Source organism: Rhinolophus ferrumequinum, chromosome 5 (assembly GCF_004115265.2).
Source record: "Rhinolophus ferrumequinum isolate MPI-CBG mRhiFer1 chromosome 5, mRhiFer1_v1.p, whole genome shotgun sequence".
Taxonomy (NCBI): Eukaryota; Metazoa; Chordata; class Mammalia; order Chiroptera; family Rhinolophidae; genus Rhinolophus; species Rhinolophus ferrumequinum.
The window spans coordinates 40,386,213-40,409,845 of NC_046288.1; the positions used below are offsets into that span (position 1 = coordinate 40,386,213).

The 23,633-nt window shown below is 32.1% G+C and overlaps 1 protein-coding gene across 12 annotated transcripts in view; it reads right to left on the reverse strand.

Moving 5' to 3' along the window:
- MAPK10 (mitogen-activated protein kinase 10) overlaps positions 1-23,633 on the reverse strand; it is a 287,095-nt gene that overhangs the window by 42,069 nt on the left and 221,393 nt on the right. For 11 of the 12 annotated variants that reach the window (XM_033106086.1, XM_033106093.1, XM_033106082.1 and 8 more), the window contains 2 exons: positions 9,337-9,519; positions 5,881-6,005 (listed from right to left, as the gene is read on the reverse strand). In XM_033106086.1, the coding sequence (XP_032961977.1) occupies positions 5,881-6,005; positions 9,337-9,519 (308 nt within the window). Of the gene's footprint in view, positions 1-5,880; positions 6,006-9,336; positions 9,520-19,039; positions 19,112-23,633 lie in introns of all 12 variants that reach the window. The other variant, XM_033106084.1, reaches the window with a different exon arrangement.

The following is a 23,633-nucleotide window of genomic DNA, read 5'->3' on the forward strand; positions in this document are numbered from 1 at the left end:
ACCCTGCATCACTCTGAGCACAGGCTTCTGACTCTCTTCTCAATGCTTTCTGATCCCATGCCTGGCCTATGTTACTCTTCTCATCATGATTTGTGGTCCCTTGTCACTGTAGCTGCTCACAATTGTAGAGCTGATATTCTAAAGATTGATATTTGCTGAACAGTTGCACAAAACCATTGTATAATGATCTCTAAGCTCTCCTTTAAGATTTACCTTGAACAGATTTTCAGATATAGGCAACATTAAAATGTACATATCTATGTCACAAGAAGATTGAAAATAATGCATATTTCCGCATGGTTGGTCATCCCTTCCATGTGCTCTCTCTGGTAATGACCAATAATATACAATAGCAGACAAGAAGATTAAAATAATATCAGGTAGTAACTCTGCTCAAAGGGCATGAAATCTATGATGGCCTTGTAATAAAAGAACTTAATATAGTCAGGGGAGCTTGTTCCTATAAATTCTTTCACCATAGCCAAAAAAACATAATGTCTAAAGTAATGAACTAGTAAATAATTCATTTAAGATTCAATTAATTACCTTATGTTATAAACAAACTGTAAACGTGTAACATTACTGACTATTCTGGTTTTACAGTTTCTAAGAGTTTATTTTAATTGAACTTCAGCACTAATATATGTGTTACTCTGTTTCCCAAGTTATACTCTCACTGGGAATCTGAAGACCAAGTTGTTTAACTTGGCGTCTGTATAGGTAATTTAAATCCCCACCCAGCCTTGTCCCAATTCCCAAGTTAATCTTGAATTAGGTAGGTACTAAGAAATCATAAACAAGCTCAGCACTAGCCTTGTTTCCCTAACCATGTTCTACCCAAACTGGACAGATTTGGATTAGTCACACCTTTTCACTTGGTCTCTATAAGGGTGGCATGCGTATTTATATTCCCAACCTAAACACTCCCACCCTCTCTCCTCTGTCTTCTTCTCAGCAGTAGCCCCATATTCCATATTCTGTTCTAGCATTCTCCCCTGTAACTTCGAATTGGCTGCCACGCAGAAGGTCCTGTGTTGTTTGCCACCCCTTCCTCTGGGTTTCAAGTACCCAGGACTCACTCACAGGAGAACAAAACCTAGATACCAGCAGCCTGACCGGTTCAACCTGCCCTTCTGTTCAGATTCCCAGAGTAATATTTTGACCATTTAGGACTGCATCTGGGCCTGGCTGAGACAGGTCCTTCAACACAACATTGGATCTGACTGATCACTGCTGGCTGTGAGCCTCCCCCCAGCACCAGTCCCACCTTGGACGATGGTTCTAGCGTCAGGTCGTGATCCTTCCTTTTTGTCATGAATTGAGGAATAAAGGAATGTCCTTCTCTGGCCCCATAAGTTTTTAATTGACTTCCTTATGATGATTACTTTGAGTTCTGAGGACTTTGATTTGGTGACTGAGAACATCTCTCCCTCTCCTTCTTCTCCCTCTCCCCGACCTAGCAACGCAGAGCAACTACAGAAGCCATTTGTAAGGCTCCTGCACACAGGCACTTTCTCAGTGTGTTCTGGAGTTTCTGAGAGAAATAAAACTGTGTTTTAAAGAACTGGTCACAACTATAGAAAAGATCCCTGCTAGGCCATGAGAAAAGATGAAATACTGCCATTTATGACAACATGGTTGAATCGTAAGATTATTGTGCTAAGCACAATAAGTCAGGCACATAAGTCAAGAACATATGATTTCACCCATATGTGGATATAAACCTGAAAGCAACAAATGAAAAATACAAACAAACAAAAACTCAGACACAGACAACAGTTTAGTGGCTACCAGAGCGGAAGGGGGGAGGTAGAAGAGGATAGTGGTGGTCAAATATAAAGTGACAAAAGGAGAATTGACTTTAGGTGGTGAACACACAATGCAATATACAGATGATGTATTATAGAATTCTACACTTAAAACCTGTACAATTTTATTAACCAATGTCACCTCAATAAGTTTTTAATTAAAAATAAATAAATAAAGCCATGTTCTACCTGTAAAAAAGAAATGATCACATTTTACGTTCTCCTTAATTTATATGCCCTGAGACATAGGTAACAATTCTTCCTTATCTTGCGAAAATACTCCTAACAGGTGTCTATACCCCTACTCTCAAGGGTTGCAGGGTGAAAGCCACCCTCTACTCTAGCAGGGTCTCTAAACTCAAGAATCTCTGTTAAGAAACAAGGCACCTGATCTTCATTATTTCCCTTCAACAAAGCACAGGGTAAATATTCAAATTCATTCCCACAAATAGCCCTGAATGTCCCCTAGTTTCAAAACAATATTTACAATGTGGATTGATGACCTATATAATTTGTCTTAATTTTGGTTTAAATCAATGGAATTGGACTCTCTAGATGACTTCCAATGTTTTTAATTTAAACACTGTAGAATATTTCTGCAGTTTTTTGGCCAGCTGGTGTTTACCAAATACATCTATCAAAAGGTAGCAAAGCTTTGTGTGGAAAAGTCATAATAGCAACAGTAATAATAATAGGAATAATAACAGTTTATATGACACTTTCTGCGTGCCAAGTACGGTACTAAGCACTTTATGTAATTAACTCTAAATTCTCAGAAGAACACTATGTAGTAAGTATGATTGTCCCCTATGCTACTCAAGAAAATTGAGTGGCAGAAAGGTTAAAAAACTTGGCCAGCTAGTAAGTGGCACAACAGAAATGTAAACCTAACCCATTTTCACACCTGTGAAGATGCATACAACTTTATAAATTGCATTTGTTCATGATAGCTTTGCCCTCTTGATAAATAACAAAATTTCATGAAGCAGCATTGACATTAAATGTGGCCTTTGTACTCTATTTGGGGCACACACTTCTATTACTCTGAACATTATTTGAATAAACTTGCTAATAATTTGAGCCATTATAACTTCAAAATCTTTATGTACTATTATATGGATAGGTCACTATTAACCTTGCCATTCGATTGTTAAAATTCTCAACTTCATGGTTACATGAATAATTTTCTCTCTTACCGTTCTGACAGCATTCATATGTTCTTCCCTTTTCATTTGGTGCTTTTGACACTTTTGGAAAAATGTGGTAAGATACCTTGTAGTATGATCAATAGATTAGTACAAGTAGCATTTCTCTACTCTCCTTTCTACTTTTCCTGAGGACATCACCTTCTCTTGCACTTTCTTCTTTATCCCTCTCCAGGGACTTGCTTTATTTTCTTCCAATGAAACTTATTTTTGTTTCCTCCCAGCTTTGAATTTTCTTTCCTCTATAATATCATGTGAGTTACGTAAAAGCTGTTTAAGATTGGATTTCCTGATTGACTTCCAATCAAGGAAATTCAGATTATTTCATACTTCCATTTATTTGGATTATAGAGACACATTGGAGTATATTTTGCAAAATAATTTTGTCAGTTTTGGCAGAAAACATATGATTCCATCCATGTGTCTATAAAGAAAGGTCACACTGCACATTAAATATACGTTCACATGCAGTAACAAAGACATTCACTCTAAGGGTATTGCAGAAAGCATAGTAACCACTATTCTAGCATCCTCACGGTCTCTCTCCTAGCAATAGTCGTGACCTCTGTGATGCATTTCATGGAGTAATAAACCAACCTTGCCCAAGAGTCAGGTTTCCAACGTATTCACTGCAACATATCTAGATATAAAATATGTTTAGCCTGTATAACCAATGACCCCAGTCTAGATGTTAAATACTTGCTTGTTCTGTGTATTAACTGAACCCTTCCCCTTGACCTTCAGTCTCTATCAGATCTTTCCCTAAAATTAATTTGCCTTGTGTTGTTGTTGTGCATGCCCCAACAAGACAATACTGAAATGGTTGAAAAATTGAAATAAATATTGAAAAAAAATTGTAAAGAAAAAAGATTCTAACCATTTTAGGACCCTAAATTTTATCTTTTTATCCATCAAAGGAATTTTTCATGAAAAGTTAAAATAAATTTAAAAACTCATGGAAACTATTCATTAATATGTTGTTATAGATTCTAAGCAACTCTTTCTTTTATAGGCAACATAATTACAAGTGAATTACAAATGTGGACTTTATGACTCCAATTAAACTCTAGGCCACAATCCATTAAAAACAAATTATACATATCACATTAGCTGTAAGTAAAAATAAATATGCCACATGATTTGAACCATCAAAATAAACAAGAAGTAACAATTTCAAATAATTTACGGTTGTCTAAAATTTTATCAACATAATCTAAAATATTTTATTGAAAATCATCAGAGAAAAAATTATTATACTTAATTTTCATATATATATACATTATAGTTTCTCTTACTTATTTCATTATTTCATTCTACTCTGAGAACATCTTTGGAAGTATTTCCCAAGATTGAGAGATTGGAAAAGATTCTATTTTTAAGTTGTAAGAACATGATTGTTTTAGTTTTAAGAGCATTATCATTATACTTGAAAATATTTCATTTTAGGAATTTTAATTTGGAAAAATCAAATCAAGTGACTGAAAATTAATTTGATGCTAATTGAAATTTCAATATATTGAAAAACCGCTTATGAGAGTAGATCTTATGAAAATGTCATCAAGGACTGTATACCCATTTCCACAATTGAGAGACTCATTTACCACTGAAATGTTTGCTCTGAAATTTCTGAATGCTTAAGAATTGGGTTACTATGAAAAGTAGCTTTTTTAATAGTATGTCTATAAAATTGGATGCTACCTAATCCTCACTCCCATCTATCAGAGCTCACTTCTCCAATGAAGAATGAAAGGATAAGAATTATGTCAGTTTGAATGAAGCATCTGACACGGGCATGCACACAGTGAAGCAGAGGAAAGGAAGCTGAAAAAGCAAAAGTATGCTTGAGCAAGAATAACTCGGTGTACAGAGAAGGATACAAGAAAACAAAAGGAATATTTCAAGTAGACAATTAAGAACAATTCAAATAAAGTAATTTGAAGATATTATGTAAAAGAAAATGAAATCGTTTAGCACACATATTCTAAGAATTTGAAGAGATTTTGATATTTTTGGGAAAAGGTAACACTGATGATAGTAACATATAAAAGAGGGACAAAGGACATTCCCATCAAGAGGCCTATAAAACACACATAGTCAACGACAACACTCAATTTGTGTTGCACAGCCCTGACTCTACACAGAGAAAAGAAGAGGAAAAGATGTAAGAAAACAATTGGAGAAGAGATATTAAATGTCTGAAAAATACTATAAATAAATAAATAAATATATATATATATATATATATAAGAGTTATGCTTCTGAGAAGATTTTTAAACTATGTCTGGATATAAAATAAGTAGATACATCTTACCGTGGTAGTCAATTTAGAATTAGCCTGAAATAATGTCCTTATAGGTATACCCAATTTTTCTCATCTAATTCATGCAAGGACTCACAAAGTCACCAACAGCCTGTTAAAAGCTCTATAATTAAAATGTTCTTAGTACCACACTTTACTAATGGTAGACATCTTGTCGAGGAAATACAAGGAAAGTAACTTATTCTCTGTTATGTGTTCTGCTATTTAGTTTGCATCAGGAGAGGCTGATAATGAAACATAAAGGAGGAGACACTGGGACGGACAGTTAACAATTTAACAAAACCAAATGGCAGTGTTACATGGACAGCTAAGGTGTGTCGGACTAAATCAGCATCTCTCATGGGAAATCCTGGAAAAGAAATGCATTTAAAATATAGGTAGAAGAAAATAACTCTTAGGGGAGAAGTAAGAACTCTGTGATTTAGGAATTTCATGAATGTCCTTTGTGTGTTCTTTTGGGTTCTAATTGTCTTTTAGTTTTCATCACTGAGTAACCAGTTACTATGATTTGTTTGTGGAAGGAAAGGACAATAAGCCTATGCCTTACCGCCTCCACTTCGGCAGGGTCATACCAGACGTTGATGTATGGATGCTGTAAGGCGTCGTCCACTGATATCCTTTTGGCTGGGTCAATCACTAGCATCTTTGACAACAAGTCCCTGGCTTGGCTGGCTAAAACGATAAATGAGAAAAACAATTAGCAAAATTTTGATTTTGGCAAGGAAATTGGTTGGAGGGACAGGAAATTAAGAATACAAAGGTCAACTAGCAACTTCCTTACAAACATCAGGTAACTTCGGCAAGTGATTAGAAAATGCAAAATGAAACAATGAAATATTTTGTATCCATCAGATTTGCAAAAATAAAAGGCGGTATATAATATCCACTAATACCAGGTAATTTCATTCATGTTGTGAGAATGTAAATTGATGCAGACTTTTTTAGAGGCTAAATTTGGCAGTATCCATTAAATTTTAAAATGTGAATACTTTATGACTCAGCAGTTCCCTTTAGGTATACAACCTAGAGAAACAATTACGCATGTTCATGTAATGTGTACAAAAGCGATGTTCACTGCAGCATTGGCTATGGAATAAAGAAAATTTAAAACAGTCTAACTTTCCATCTGCAGGCAACTAAATGAGCTATGGTATCTTCGAATTGTATTTGGCAGTTTAAAAGAATGAGGTACTCACATGCACGTGTTGTTAAGTGGGGGGTAAAAAGGAAGTTGCAGAATGATCCATAGATCATGATGCCATTTGTGTAAATCTGCTCCTTCTCAACAAAACAAGCACTTCTCTCTCTCTCTCTCTCTCTCTCTCTCTCCATATATATATGTTATTAATTTATTTAATAACATTGCTAAAGAACACTCAATTTTTAATCTCTAAATATACATATAACTTAACATAAAATACAGTTCCAAACTAATTTGAAATTTTATGGCAAAAATATTCACTTAGTCCTAAATATATGGTAAAACTTCACGTTAAAGAGAACAAAATCTAAATTGGTTTGCTACATTAGGAAAAGGCAATATGTTTGAATCCATGGATATGTGCCAATATTTATTTTATCAATTTTTTTGATTATTAAGGATATATGAGTTAATTATAGAAATTTTAGAAATTAGATAAAACATAAGATCAGGAAAAACCAACCATCCCCACCATATAGAGGCAATCACTCTTATTGATATATTATTCTCTTCTAGTCTTGTTTATGCATCTTTTAATAATTTTGATAATAAAATGTAGCAATGTATTTTTTTCAAACATCCTATGGTGGTATTTTCTTGTGTTGTTACATTTTAATTCACAAACTTTTTTATATATTTATTCAATTACTTATTTATATATTTACCCCCCAAAATCACTAGTTAAATTTAGACTGGGAACTAATTTGTTTTTTATTTCTATTAATCATTTTTATGGGGATTTTAGAGATTTGAGTTCTGCTACGTCCAAACTGACACATTGAAGCTCACAGTAATAGCAAAAGTACTGAAATACTTATACATTCATTTTCAATATTTAATCGTTTTCATTGTCAGTGACTCCCTAATGGCCCAACAGGGCTGTGTTTATTTACTGTATTGGTTCAAAGATCTCTTTGATTTGTAAACTGATTTTATACTCAGATTCACGCACCCCACTCCCACAGATTCTCCCATCAAACCCACCTATGTTTCTCCTCTTAGAAAGGATGGGAGTTGAGGTGGGGTCCTCCTCAATAGAGGCATGCACAAAGGCAATACCAAATCATCTCACTAAGAAACAATAATTAACACTATCTGTAGGAAATAAATGAGGAAGAGGAAAAGGTTTCAATCCTCAACTTTCATGCTCTTATGCTCAACTGTCTTATGCTCCTTTTCTAGTAACAGTAGAATAAATTTTTCCCTTTGATTATTTCTCTAATTCTTTATAATTTGCCATTTTTATCTTAAAATTGTAATTAAACAATTATAAATATGTAAACTAGTTTATCATTTGTAAAAATAATACAATCATAGAGGGTCAAATTCAATTAAAAAGCCAAAAAATAAACTCAAGGAAGTTGGGATTATATTCTGAACGATGGTTGATGTTTTACTTCATAGTTCTACAAGTACTGACATTATCTCAAATAATTTAATCAGGACTTGTCATCTCCATATCATTACACTACAAGTGTCTACATATGAAGAAGGGATTACTTGTGCCTGACATGTCAATTAGCATCATAAAGATATAAATTCCCTACTTAGCTCTCCTTCAATCTGTATATAGGCAGTGTTGATCAAAAAAGTGAAAGATTTAGTCATAATGTAGTCTGCTCCCATTCAGAGAGCCCGCTGAAGGAAGAAACCCAATTTTGCATTAAGTATCAAAAACACAAAAACAATGTTGCACATTTAAAACCCACCAGATGAAAGTTTGGAGGCGATGGTAAGATCCTGAGAAATAGTAGGCACCACATTTTAGTTTCTCTGTCTCATTTTAGTCTATATTAGCTATAAATTAAGTCTGTAAGTTAATTCTATATTAGTTAATTGTTCACCGCACAATTGGGGTAAAATTTCCAAAGCATGTGTCCTTTTTCTGTTTTTGATATTGTATAGATACATTTTAAATTATAATTATTATGTTTATTAATAGTTTTTTAGCTAACAGTTATTGAGCATTTCCTGTGAGCCAGGCTGTATTCAAAGTGCTTGACAAATTACTTAGTCAATTAATCCTTCCAACAGCTCTATAAAGTCGACATTTTCCACCAGCATTTGTTTAAAAAGGTAAAGAAAGATTACATAACTTGCCCAGCTTCACACAGATTTTAAGGGCCGGGGGCAAAAATCAAATATGTTTCAAAATTACTTTCTCAGGAATGTCCTAAATTAAAATATTATTTATTATATACTTTATACATTGCCCGATTAATCCTTGTCTTCAGTTCTATGACTGAGACATTATTATCCCAGTTTTATTATAAGATTTGTTACTAACATTAATAACTGCAAACACAGTAGTAGAAAATTATTTATTAATGAATGTGTTTATATTGAATATAAAACGTGTAGGTATCTCATTTGTCACGTGTAAAGTGAAAGAAAAACAATGGTGATTAAATGATCCTTAAAATACAAATAAAACTCAGACACTTGCACCACCAAGATTTTACATTAAAACGTGTTGAAAACATTTTCCAAGTAACAAAAAGATTTAAAACAATGATTTCAATGTATATTATATCGGCCTTTTTAGTTACACTGCCATACAATTTTAAGATTCTAAATAAACTCCCTGAAATAGTTAACCCACATCACTGTCACACACTTTAGTATTATTCTTCCCTCTGAATAGCCACACAATCCTTGGCCATTCACACTTTGTAAGAAAGATCTTTTAAGACATACCTCTCCTTAAATTGAGGAAGTTTGAGTTAAAGATAGGTCTTGATGCTTTGCTTATTTCATCCACCACCCACACAGTGGTTCTCAAGTTGTCCCTGATGGGCTTACCTTTGAGTTTATTGTGCTCAGAATCCGCTGGGAAGAGGGAATCTGGAAAGAGCTTGGGGAAGGTGAGTCCGGCATACTTGGGCCGATTCTCCACATAGTTTCTTACTGTAGGTTGCAATTTCTTCATGAATTCCGGACATGGTGTACCTAGTTGTTCAATTACCTTGTTCCATTGGTCAATATCTGAGAATTGAATAGTTAAGGGCAAACAGAAGTGCAGGCCACTAGCTTTTGCCTTTCACTAGTTGGGAGGCTAACTGCTTCTCAGAATCCTGGGCAGTTATCAACAAGAGTGGAGTTTTAATGAGCAACAAATGACAAAAATAAAAAATCAGAATTGTCAGGCAATGAATCCTCCTGGAATTTTAAATTCACTTTTGGAACATACACACTTTTGGAGAACTAGCATTACTTAACAAAAATAGAATATCATGAAATAGCCTTTGAGTTGTTAAGATGAAAATATATTTAATAACATAAGAATGTCTTATATTAAGATAAACTTCTATATAACCATGTGATTTAAAAGAGAAAAAATACGACATTTTTATAATTACCTAATTTTTATAAAATTACCTAATTCATTTCTTTTCTAAAAATATCAAACACACAAATAATTTAAATAAGATTCATTTACATTTGTCTTAAACTGCTCTTAAGATTTTTTCCTCATTCTGTACCAACCAGGAAATTTCAGCATCTGTTAATGTTTTCTACTCATATGCATCACCTATGGGATCAATATTTTTTATAATAAAATAATCCATTAATTCTTCATCAAAGACTTAAAGATTTCTATTTATCAAAGTAGTCAAAATTTCATGTCTATTTTCTTACTTCTGCTAGTAGTGCTCTGCGTCCATGAATATCAAGAAGATATGAGGGTAAACACAGGATGTTCAATTTAAAACAAGAGACTTCCATCCAAGTGCATGTGTTTCAAAAGTTCATTAAGCATGTGGAATTCTATAGGAAAAATATTAATTCTCTATTATAATTAATGTCCCCCAAAATTGGAGCTAGCTCTTTGACAGACTAACCCACTGATTGAGATTCTCTTTTTCTTGTATCATTAATATTTGATATATCAGAGTCTTGCAAATGATAAACACCACCCATGAAAACTGTGAAGAACCAACTGGAAGAAGTTGATTTTAGGGAAATTCCCTTGCCACATGTCAATGAATGGTAGGAGCCTTAGAAATTCTTCTTAAATCCAATACCACAGGTATTGTTCTCCTCTACATTGTTTATTCTTTTACATCTCTATTCTTTAGTAATAAGTTAATTAATTCATTTCTGCTAATGTAGTTTCCAACAGGTCAGAGAACTTATCATAATATTACTTAATTGAGGTTTGTAAACTCTTTACCCCTAGCTATTCAATACAACTGGATGAAAAGAGATTGACAGTCCTGACAAAAGACAAAATTAACTATATTTAACAAAAAAAAAAACAAATTAAATATATATATGTGTATATATGTGTGTATATATATATATATATATATATATATATATACACACACACACACACACACATATATATCAAATAAAGTAGGTAAGAGATTGAACAAAGACAAAATCAAGATACATTGCAAATCCTCTCCTACCTCCTTTATAATCTGGCTGAATAAAATTTAAATTATTACATATCCTCTCAATTATTGGGATGAAAAAATTGAATGATTGTGTAATTTCAAGAAATAAGTGGAGGTGGGAAAAACTGAAGAATATTCATGATAATATAGTAGTAAATTAGAATAATTAGAAATAAGGAAACTGAAAAATTATAAAAGGTTAAAGTTAAAAGTTATTCTTACACAAAAACTTAGTACTCTGGACATAGATAAGCTTTAACTACTTAAACATATTTAAATAGAAAACAGTAGAGCTAAATAAATCACAAGTGCTTGCATTGTAAATTATGAAAAGAGGCCTACTTTCTAAGTTAGGTTATCATGCCCTATCAACCCATCATTTAATCATTGGTCAAACTTCCTTAGAATTTTAGACATTATATCAAACTGAAAATAGGGGCAAAGAAGTTGCCTTATTTTCTGTAAAGGTGTCATGCAAAAAATTGGCAAAATACTCACAACATACTAGTATATTCTAGTTACATTTAGCTACAGTTATAATCATTCAGTAAAAAATTAATTGCTTTTAAAGTAGTGTTCCCAAAATAATTCCATGCTATTTTTAGAGTAACGTTTAAGAAGAGTCAAATATTCTGGAATTTGTTAAACAAGAACAGTTAAAATGTTTCTTTTTAGAAGTTATAATTAAAGCCTATATATAGAAGCACCCAGTGTAATTTCCTACCTTAGATTGCTTTTTAGATGAAACACAACTGTGGTCCTTGATGTAATGGCTTACAAAAATCAAGGGAGGCAAGAATCTTTATTATTGTCAATGAAAGAATTGAATGTTTATACTGCAAATATGTGGATTAGTCACCTTTAAAAGTTTGTGCCTTTATTTTAACCAATCCTTCCCATAAACACGAATACTTACATGTAAGTAATAAGTGTTTCCCAGATGTTCATAAGATCACAACATGAGCAATTAATTATGTCCAACTATCCTTAATCACATGATTTCCCTTTATAATCATAATTAACCAAATGTAAGCCAAGACTGGAAGTCATATCTCCTGGATCCGAGTCCAGTGCTTGTTCCAAGGATTCCAGTAAGGAAAAGAGCAACTTTGGAATTGATGTGGTAGAAATTGCTTTAATTTGGCCATAAAATTATGATGGTATGTTTGTCATAGCAATTCTCTTAAAGAATATCTGTAAAACTGCCTCCCTAGTTTTCGGGTCAAAATATTTACATAAAACAATTGATTTTATTAATTTTAAATAGAAAATGAGGTAATTTTTAAAAATTATTCATCAGATTTCCACAATGATTGTTTTTTAAAAATACATAAAAAGTTAACTAGATTTCATGCTTCTGTGTTAATGTTAACATGGTAAATATTTTTTTAAAGAATGGCCAAAATTATTTTTGTAAAAGGATTTATTTGCTTTAGAACACTCATAAGTCACTGTTTTTATACTATATGAGTAAGGATCTGAATATTTACAGATTCCAGCTTGTGCAGTTATTAAAAAAAAATTAATAAATATATATTTTTAAATTTTGATTTACTGTTTCAGAAATTGTCACCCTCAATATATTTAACAAAGGCCTTTAATAAAAATAGAAAAATGTGATTTTACATGAATTATTTGACAATCTCATCTAATTTTAAATTCACTACATAAAAATTAGTCATATTACAAAGTTTGATTTTATAGAGTATGATGACATGACAAGATAATGTGCAAATACTATTAGTAATGTCTTCAATAAATAGTATTGTAATAGATGAATAAAACAAAGTAAATATGGATTGTAAAAATGAGTATCTGAAATCCTAAGACTGAAAATTATTCGTTAATTTTATCAATTAACTAAGAACTTAGATTTCATGCACTCCTTTCACTTTAACTTCCTTAGCTGGGGAACTTTCTAAAATATTTCACAAGCTGCCTTGAACACAATGTATGAAAATGCTTTTTTTCTGGGTATTTTAGGTCATAATTATGAACATATGCGCAATTTATATTATGCATATTTAAGCTTTCAGAAGCTACTAAGTGGTACCATAAAGAGTTCTTTAATGGCCTCATTCTACTATGCCCTTTGAAAAATTGTATCTTCCTTTCATGTTTTCTTCCATCATTGATTACTTTTTGTTATTATGAATATGGTTTCCAGAATTGACACCTTCATGAATTCAGACTTGCTTTCTACTGTACTCTAAGCCTTATACTCAATATTTTGTGCAAAATTTTCTGACATCTATTTGCAAGTTAAAGAATATCAGTGTTTATCTCCAAATTCTTAACTGTGTTATTAAAGATAACATTGCCTGAGATCACTATATAGAACAGCTTCAGGAGAGGCTATGTTATCTGTCAAGCCATCCAGTTGCCGAAGCACTGTGTTGAGCGTTATTGTGTGGCTTTATGTTAGTCCTGTAAGAAAAAATACTGTAATCAATTAGTAATGTCCTCAGTGAATGTGCAATAAGGAAGTGGAGACATGCATGCCATGAGTTAAGCATTATGATATAAAACCGTGGTTCCCCAACTTGAATATCCATAACATAGGGAACTTACAAAATATAGATCCCTCCCCGATCCCCATTGAGTTACAAAATTTTGAGTCCATAGATCTGAGATGATATAAAAAACACCAAGGGTAATTTCAGTGCAGATGGCTCTTGGACTACATTTTGAGAAACACCAGTGTAGGATATACTAAGTCTTTTGTGAATTACTAAATCCAGATTTAAGAATAAAGTACTAACATATTTCAGTTTTTTGTTGCAAAATAATGGCTTCAAATTCACCAAAAGTTGATTCCACACCTATTTGCTATGGAACACTCATGGGTCCTTCACCTGGATATACTTCAGGGAAAGAAAAATCCTAATATTAATCCCTTTCCCCATGTCACTTTCCTGAAAAAAAACATGGGAAATTACAGCAAGTGGCATGTGCAGGCTCCCAGCAAAGGGAGAGGGATTCTGCCCATCATTTAGGAAGGATTGAAATTATATGTTGCATCTGTGGGGTGCTCCTCACAGAAAGTACAAAAGCTTCTCAATATAAAGTTCAAAATATTTGACAATTTATTTCGATAATTACTTCATATTTCTTTATGATAAAATTTGCTCTCAAAAGAACTCTTACTTCTGAGGACAAGTGTAAAGATCAGGATAGTAACATATACACAAATGAGAGTCTGGATCTAGATTTTCATGGTTATGTTTTGAGTTCTGTTTCTTTAAAATATTTTTACTCTTTTTTCATTTGACAATAGTCTTTTCCTCTCAAAAGTCCCCCTCAAATTCTGGTAACATGAAATATGAATAAGTGATTTCATGCACGATTTTAACTAGCATCCGTTTTCATTATAAATAGCACAAGAAGAGGAAATATTATCAGCCAGAACACACCCCAAACTAAAAGCTGACAATTTAAGTAAAAGATTGTTTGTTCACTAGTGAGGTAGTATGGGATAGGTAATATCCAAAGGCTAATGTTTGAAGCATGATGCATATGGCTCGTAGTACAATCTATTTTGTCTTATAAATCTATTTATTATTGTAATCTATATTTACTTACAAAGCAAAAAAAAAAAACAAAACAAAAAAACGGAGAGGCACTTTACATATAAGCAAATCCAGAAACACATTAAACTGTGTGACAATAATAGAATTTTCATTATGTATGGAAGGTTAATCTTTAGGGCCTCTCATCTGCACCGGCATCTTATAAGACTTTATGCTTAATTTTGTATTTATAACATGATGTATTTTTTTTTATATATAACACCTTCCTCGAATTGCATGATATTCTCAGTTCACAAAGGCTGAATCTGACTCTTATCTGTATTTTGAAACTAGGAAGAGGCCTTGGAGATCATTTAATTTGACATCTGTATTTTATAGCTGAAAACTATTAAGTTCCTTTTAAAATTGATAAGTACAATGATTTTAAACAAAGGAGCTAATACAATTAGCTTCTAACACTAATGGAATTCTACTTAAGGTTGTTGTGACACTGTACTCTGTTCTGTGAGACCCTCTCTGGAAGATTACATCCGTTTCTGGGTATAACGCTATATAGAAGGCAGGTAAGAAGGTACAGTCAAGTTTATATGAAGTCAAGAAAACATGCCGTATGAGGCATACCTAACACAACTTTTATGTTTAAACTTAGAAAGCAGGAGACAATCCCTGCCCCTAACCTAGCATTTTGATCTCTCTTATCCCTCAGCCATTATCACCTTCTTATATACTGTGCCTTTTACTGTAAATTTCATGATGTCAAGAATTTCATGATGTCATGATTTTCATCATGACAGTTTTATTTACTAATATGGCCTGGAGACAAAAAGTGACCAGCACATAGTAGGCGCTCAAAAAATATTTATTGGATAAATGACTGTCTATTTTATGTCCAACCAAAGTTTTTATGGAGATAATGTAAAAAAAAAAAAATAGGGGAGAGAAAATATTTAAAACTAAAAGCTGAGAAATTCCAGGAATTGGATATAGGCCAGAATTTAGAAAACAAAGTTAATCCCAAAGAGATAAATAAAAAGAAACCCACACCTAGTCTAGTCTGGTAGAGAAATACCAGAAAACCAAACACTAAGCAAAGAATCCTAAATGAAGTCAGAGAAAAAGGACAGGCTATCTCCAAAGGTGACTATTACATCGACAGCTAATTATTTACCAGCAATATTGGAAACAAAGTCAGTGGAATAACATGTTTTAAATGATAGGGAAAATAACTGTCATCTCAAATTCTATATCCAACTAACCTGTCTTTCAAGTAAGGGAACCCAATCAGAGTTTTATTATCAAAGACTCCAACTAAAAATTTCTAAAGGATGCACTTCAGGGGCAAAGAAAATAATCTGAAAATAAAAGGCCAAATTGCAAGAAGTAGTGGTAAGCCAAGAAAATGATAATTATAAGGGTGAATCTAAACAAACTCTACCTGTACACAATAAAATTATAACATTGTCAATTTATGAGGTTTAAAAATTAGAACTAAAATCACTGTGTCCTAAGATCCTTGTGTGTTCAACAGAAAGATTTAAAAATGACTTAACTAAAATAGCAATTCTACACAAATTAAACTATAGATTCAATACAATTCCAATAGGAATCATTTTATAAAAGCTAGCAAACCAATTCTAATTGTTTTGTTTTTAATGGAAAAGCAAAAATTCAGTAATAGCTAAGATACCTCTAAAGGAGACAAAAAAGGAGGGGTATTTACCCTACCTGATATAAGTACGTATTATACATTAGGATTCATTAAGAAAGGGTTGTAGTGATATAGAGTTAGACAGCAGACCAGTGCAACAGAATATAGAGTCCAGAATCTAACACCCCTCACACCAATATGTGGAAACTTATGACAAGGACAGTATTATAGATCAATGAAGAAAGAATAAGCTAGTCAGTAAATGGAAGTAGAATAAATAAATTGGATACCACTTTCACACCATACACAACAATCAATGTGAATCGAAGGCTTAAATGTAAAATATTAAGATGGAAGGAGAACTGACTCTGGGTGGTGAGCACATAACGTGATATATAGATGATGTTTATAGAATTGTACACTTGAAACCTATGTAATCTTACTAACCATTGCCAATAATTTAATTTAAAAAATTAAATTTGAAACATTCACAGTAAAATTACAAGATAATATAAAGGCATTAAAGAATTCTTAAAATACATGAGCCATAAAAAAACAAACAAACAACAGATCACCAAATTCCAAAACCACTATAAAATGGAAAAAACAATTTAAATACAGGAGAGTACATATTTGAAACATATAAAACTGACAAGGATTAGGTGCCCAATTATATAAAGAACTCCTAATCAACAAAAAATATACAACATAAAAAAATTATTTAAAAAAAACAAAAGACACTTTACCAACGGGAAAATACTAATGGCCAATAAATAAGAAAAGATGTTTAGCCTCCCTTGTAGCCAAGGAAATGCAAATGTAAGCTCCATTTTAAATAGTATTTTAGATCCAAGAGATTGGTAACAAATTTAAAAACATATCTGACAATACCAAGAGTATGTGAGGTTGTGAAGTAGTTACATCTTTTCCCAAGAAATGAATTATAAGAAATGCTAATCTGTATTTAATAACTCAGTTGTGGAAATCTGATTTGATTTTCTTTCATAGAAAATGTAAGGAAAGTAATGAAAAGCAATCATTTTAATCTATGGGGAGCAAACATTCATTTCAGTCACCAATTATTCAACCACAATGAACTTCTGAGAAACCCAAGAGTACAAAGTTAAGAGATTTGAGTTTATTTTCATCAAAAAAAGATCAGCCAAAATTTAAGAACTGTTTCATATTCATGTCCAAAGGCTAAGCTCAAGTTTATCATTTGTTGGGAATCAAATAAATCCTGTTTTTTAAAAACCTGAGGTAATTTAGTTTTTAATCAAATAAATATACTTCTAAATAGCACTAACATTTACATTAAGGTGGTAAATTTGTAGATGCCGCTTAATAAAATGTATATGTAGCAGACAAAACTGCAATACAAATATTTTTTAAATAAACATGTAACATATATAAGATTAGGACAAACTTTTTAGTAAGAATGGAAGTAAAAACAGTGCAGCTTTATTTTTCACTACGTAAAACATTTTAGGTTCAATTTTTTCACTCAACAGAAATTGAATGCCTAACTCAGTCATTTCCTAAACTGATCCTTTAATACATACAAAAATATATGTATGAAACAATATATATATATGTATACACACACACACACACACACACACACACACATCCACATTTGTAATACACACACACATACACACACACACACATACAGAGGGTGCAAAAAAAATGTATACACATTTTAAGAAAGGAAAAAACTGTATTAAAATTGTAATACTCAATATATACCGATAACAAAAGATAAATACAAGTCAGGTTTGACTTCTGCAATTACAAGAGGTGCTCAAAGTGGTTACCATCAGCGTAATTTTAGTACAGTTTTTTTTTCCTTTCTTAAAATGTGTATACATTTTTTGGCACCCTTTGCATACATATATAACCATAATATAATATATTAGTTCTCAAAGCAAATGGCTAATCATAATATGGTTAGGACACACTATATTAATAATTAGCTTTACTGTAATTATATATTAAAACCCCATTATCATAGGTTCAATTTCAGCTTTGAATTATGATCATTTAAGCAGAGATTTTATCTTTAGTATGATGAGGATATAATATTTTCATAAATGACTGAGTGTAGGAAGTTATTTAACTAACAAAGAAATAAGTTATTACACACCTGTATACTAATCACACAGTGTCCATACCTGTTTAATACTGCAAAGCCCTGGAATCTTTACTTGCTAATTATTTGCTGCCTAGCATATGATCTCTTTTACTTATCCAAGTGATATAAATTTATTTCTTCAGATATTTTATATAATCATTATTGATTAGAGAGGTTTTAATTATTGCACTTATTAATAACACGGAGAAAATAATAGCTGGAATTGGAGCAATTGTTCCTATAAATGAAGTAAATGAGAAAAAAGAATTTTAGAAGAGGTTGATCAATTTAAAAATGAAATTCATATGCATGCTCTCTGAATGTGTTAAAATAAACCAATTGTATTAGTGGGTGAACATAAATCTAACGATTAGATTTCTATGCCAAGTGAATATTTCTTATGATATAAAAGCATAAATCTTCAGTCTGAAAATTGAAATATTCTGTCATTTATTATCTAGTTGTCAATAGAACTTAATTTTGAAACATCTACAACAAAAAGCAAAAAGCAATACAGAAGAGTACATCATTGCAATTAGTTTCATAGAAATGAATTAAGGCAGACCTTTTGATATTACGCTGAATGTTTCATGTTTGCTACTGTATTATCCACATAAGATCTTAGGAGACAAGGTTACTCTACTGTGATGCCAGCACACAAGGGTTCTGCAGTTATACAGAACCCTTCTAAGGGCAGTGAATGTATACCATCAGCAGTATTATACTTGAGACCAAAGGAAATTGATTGAGAATGACACCCATAGAGACCACTGGCTGCTAAGAAGGATACGATCAGTGCCAGGAAACAGCACTGCACCTTTTATCATTTCTCCCATGATGCACCCTACTGACCACATGTCAACTGAAAACAAAAATTACATGAAGATAAACAACAAGGCAGGACTAGAAAAGAAAAGAAATGAAAACACTTGGCTACCCATGCCACAGAGCGATGGTTTCACCTTTAATGACTGTATGACAGGTCAGTCTTATGATCATTAGTGTTCTAACACTGTGAATGGGGAGAAAACAAGAATGCCAGGGCCTTTTCTGCTACAGAACTAAAGTAATAATGCCACTCAATGTTACCCAATACAGGATAATATTACTTTGCAATTATAATTCAATGATTAATTTAGGTTTTTTATTTAAAAGGTCTAATTTGCATTCATCTACTAGAATCCTACTGATTTGTATTGTAAATTACTCTAAATTGTGTTAATATGGAAAACATGTAAATCAGTTAATTTTTTATTATTTTGTATACCATATTTGGAAAAAAGCTGCCAGCAACCTCAAAAGAAAGGGTTTCTTTTACAAAACACATTTACTCTTATTTATAAATATGAATAAATTTCCAGAAGTAAAATGCCAGTTCAAGAATGAATGTTCTGGAATATGCTAGCTCAGTTTTATTAATTCCCATCAAAGTAGCAAGTTTCTAAACAGGAAACTTTGCCTTATTATAAACATGGTTGCTTTACAATGGTAAGAAATGCTGGCTTTCAAAAGGCAATGGTTCAACATGAACTAAACAACATGTCTTGAGAACTGACACTTCTTCTGAAACTCTGAATCAAGAGAAACGTAAAATAATGGTCTCTCTGCTATTGTCAGTTATCATCCAGAATGTAAAACCAGGAAGCTAGAGCAGAGGATTCACAGGAAGGGGCAAAATGGGGCAAGGAGAAGCAAAAAAGTGAAATCTCTCTTTATCGTTGGTCACTCACTTGTTCCTACTGAAAAGTCAGAAAAAGAAATAGGTCATTCTTAGGGGGCAGGGGCGGGAAATAACCTAGAAGAATAAGGGATGTGAAGTGGGGAGCAAATAGGGAAAGGGATTAAGATAGCAGCACACTATAGTTTTGCTCCACTTCTCTTCAAATTACATCTTGTAATTTGGCAGTGACCTTAAAGAATTCCTCATGAGATTCTTTCTAGTGTGAAAAATCTCACTCAGGTTAAACTCAAAGTTTCCATAGTTTGACTTAACACCTAGACAGCGTGATCACTGCAAAGGAATGGTTACGGGTTTAAAGGTGATAAGCATATCCAGAGAAGCAAATTAGCTTTGCTTCCATTTTAGGAAAGCAAGTGACATGCAGAAATATCAGGGAAAGATAGAGCAAACAGTTGTGCACCCCTTATTATTAATGTATCTATAATTCCAGATAATATCTGTCTCACGAAAGAGGTTGGTATTGTGAGCATTTTCGATTAAAGGATAAAAGAAAAAGATCTGAAAATGTATTTTTGAATTGCAAGTATTCTTATCATATTGTCCAAAGTGACCAGTCAGACTAAGTTGTTATTTACAGTTACCTGTTTTGTACGGATACTGGGAAAGAGACAGACAAAACATACAGAGCTGAAAAATCAATAGCAGGGTTTTCTCTTGCCTGTATCTATTCAAACATTTGGAAAAAGGCTCTTTCTGCCACAAACCTATTTGAAACTTAGAAAACATCTATTTCTATTTCTGTTTCTATTTTTTTTTTTTAATGCAGAAACTCTTTTTTGTGATATCTCTGGTAGATACTCTTTTTTTTTTTTTTTTTTTTTTTTCCCTGCTGAACCAATTCCATTGCTTTCTAGCTGTGTAACCTTGGCCAAGTTACTTCATTTCTCTAAATCTCAATTTCATCCTCTAAAATGTAAATGATAAATAGTACTTATCATGTAGAATTTTCAAAAGAATTATGCCTGATAAAGATCCTTCCATAGTGTATACTAAATCCTCACTAAATATTAGTTATGTGTCATCATGAATTAAATATATATTGGAATTATATATTAAAATTATAGATGCATAGAAAGGTTTTATTTATTTTACATCATATATATTATATACCTTATATAATATATAATATAATAACAGTTGGCCTAAATGGAATCTCAGTCACTATGTTGCTTCAGGTTCAATTCGTTCTAGACAGCTGTTGGTTTAATAACTGGTATTAAAACTGGTATATCTCCCACTTCTCTTTTGTGTGACTCTGCTGGATACAGATATTCCAAAGTAAAAGAAGAACATTTTTGGATATTTATCTTCATGTCAGAACCCAATATAGACTTAATAGATGACAAAGTTTTTGCATAAAAATTATGCAGAGCTATAAAGTAGACATCTGAACTACCGATGAATATATATTGAATTTCATTTTTGTTATTTTAATGAATTGTTTTTAAGTGATAGTATTCTGGAAACCTTTCCAATTCCCATTTAACTGTACTCACTATTCCTACAGACTATCCATGCATATGCTACCTAGGTGCAAAGCTTTGTGCCTGGAAATGACAAGCTCTATTATTATCTATTACAAAAGTGGAATATATGCATTTATATATGAATTTATATTGGTTTTTATATATTCAAGACAGGATTTTTTTCTCAAGATAAAGCTATTGCACTAAATTTTACAAATTAGTCATCACAACTAAAACAGGAAATAGGAAATACAATAATTTGATACTAGTATATCTTATAAGACAGAGAGGTGGGGGTGGTGGTAAGCCTTCCCTCAACTAATACATAATCTGTTATCAAGGTGACTGGATTATTTTATAAAATTTTCAAGATATTCTAATGAATACTGATTATGCATCAATCTTAGAAGAAATTAGCAAATTCAATCACTGTTGGAAACTGAATTTTGATGTTTTCTGAGACAATCAGATATAGCGTTTGGTTCTCCCCAGGAGTTCTGTATACTAAGGCTACCCAGGTAGAATTCGGGTTGCTTTTACGATTCTGATTCATTGCATTTCCCCTCCCATCTCAGTGTTCCCACAGACAGGAAGCGGAATCACTCCCCTTAGCACAATATTAAGTTTTGGTGTTACCAAAATATGGTTATTAATTTTCTAAGAAAATCTCAAGTGTTGTATCATACGTTAAGCATTAGAATATAGTAATTATCTTTTTTCTATTTCTATCCAAGAGATAGAAGTAATATAACATAGGCCCTGGCAACTGAAATCTAAACAAAGCACTATATTGCTCCCTTTAGTCTCTGTGTAATGGCTTGGATTCTGATCCACAATGGAATATTTTTGGACTTTGTGAGCTTCCATCCATCAACCTGGAAAACAGTTATCTCAGTGGTTCTGGTAACACGATTTTGAGACCACACTGCTTTTCTCCTTAACCTAATTATATCTTCATTTAGGATTCAGAAAATGTGCTTTGATACATGTTTTTCATTGGACACTTCAATGTATAATAGCAAAATCTAACACCATGTCTTTGAAAAGTTTATGTTTCAAAAGTTATAAATTGCATTAGATATTTAACAAGAGTATATTGTTTTAAACTTCAATGCAAAATGGAATTATAAAAGACTACTAATATACATAAATAAACCAAGAAGATATTTTACATATGTGAATCTAAGTAAGAAAAATAAACAATATTTATGGAATACAATGCTAACTATTTTAATGCCAGGAAATCAGAGGAAGATTTTCTCCTTGAGTATACCTATTCAACCTGCTTTTCTTTGTAACTTCGATGCCATCATATTCTTAATTTTTAACCTTTATTTAAAAGACTTTATATTTTTGATTTGCTTTTTTATAAAACAGAAAAATCCATGGAAACTTATTAATAATGGAGAAAACTTTTAGATTTATATTATAAATAAATTATAGACTAATGGACCTATAAAATATTTTACCATAAAAACATTTAAATAATTTTTAATTGCATCAAAATATTTTAAATTATCATCTTTCAAAATCCATGTAATTCTGCAGTGTAATAAAATAGTAATTTAAGGAAAGCCTAATGGTGGAAAAATATCTTTTTCTTTAAACTTTTCATGTTCTGATCAACAAACAGAAAATGCTGGCTCCGAATATCTTACTTTATCACCGAACTAAATACAAGCTCTCTGAAGGTCTATATAGGTAGTCTCACTTTATTCTGTATATCAGCTTGCAGAGTGCTTTAGTAAGTAGCAAACTATTCACTTTGCTTTCACTGTTGTCTAATTCACATATAATTTGGTTTTACATCATTTGAGAGAATATTTCTGTTTTATTATAGGTGGACTTCTAGTGATTTCTGTTTTTTATAGTTTATTTAATTCAATTTGATGGTTAGTTAAGCTAAAGTTCCCCCAACTATAATATAAAAATTGGAGTTCCTTATTTTTGAAGGTATTTACAGGTATATGTTTGTAAACATGTAATGTTTTATATGTATCAAATGACTTTCATCACGGCAATCCTGTAAGAAAGGCAAAAGGGGATATTTTATAAAGTAAATTGAGGTTTAGGAGATAAGTCACATGACTAAAGTAAAGAGGACCAGAAGCCAGTTCTTGGAGCCCTATTCCAATATGAGCTCTAGACTTATTTGACTGCTGAAGAGAGAAAGTCCC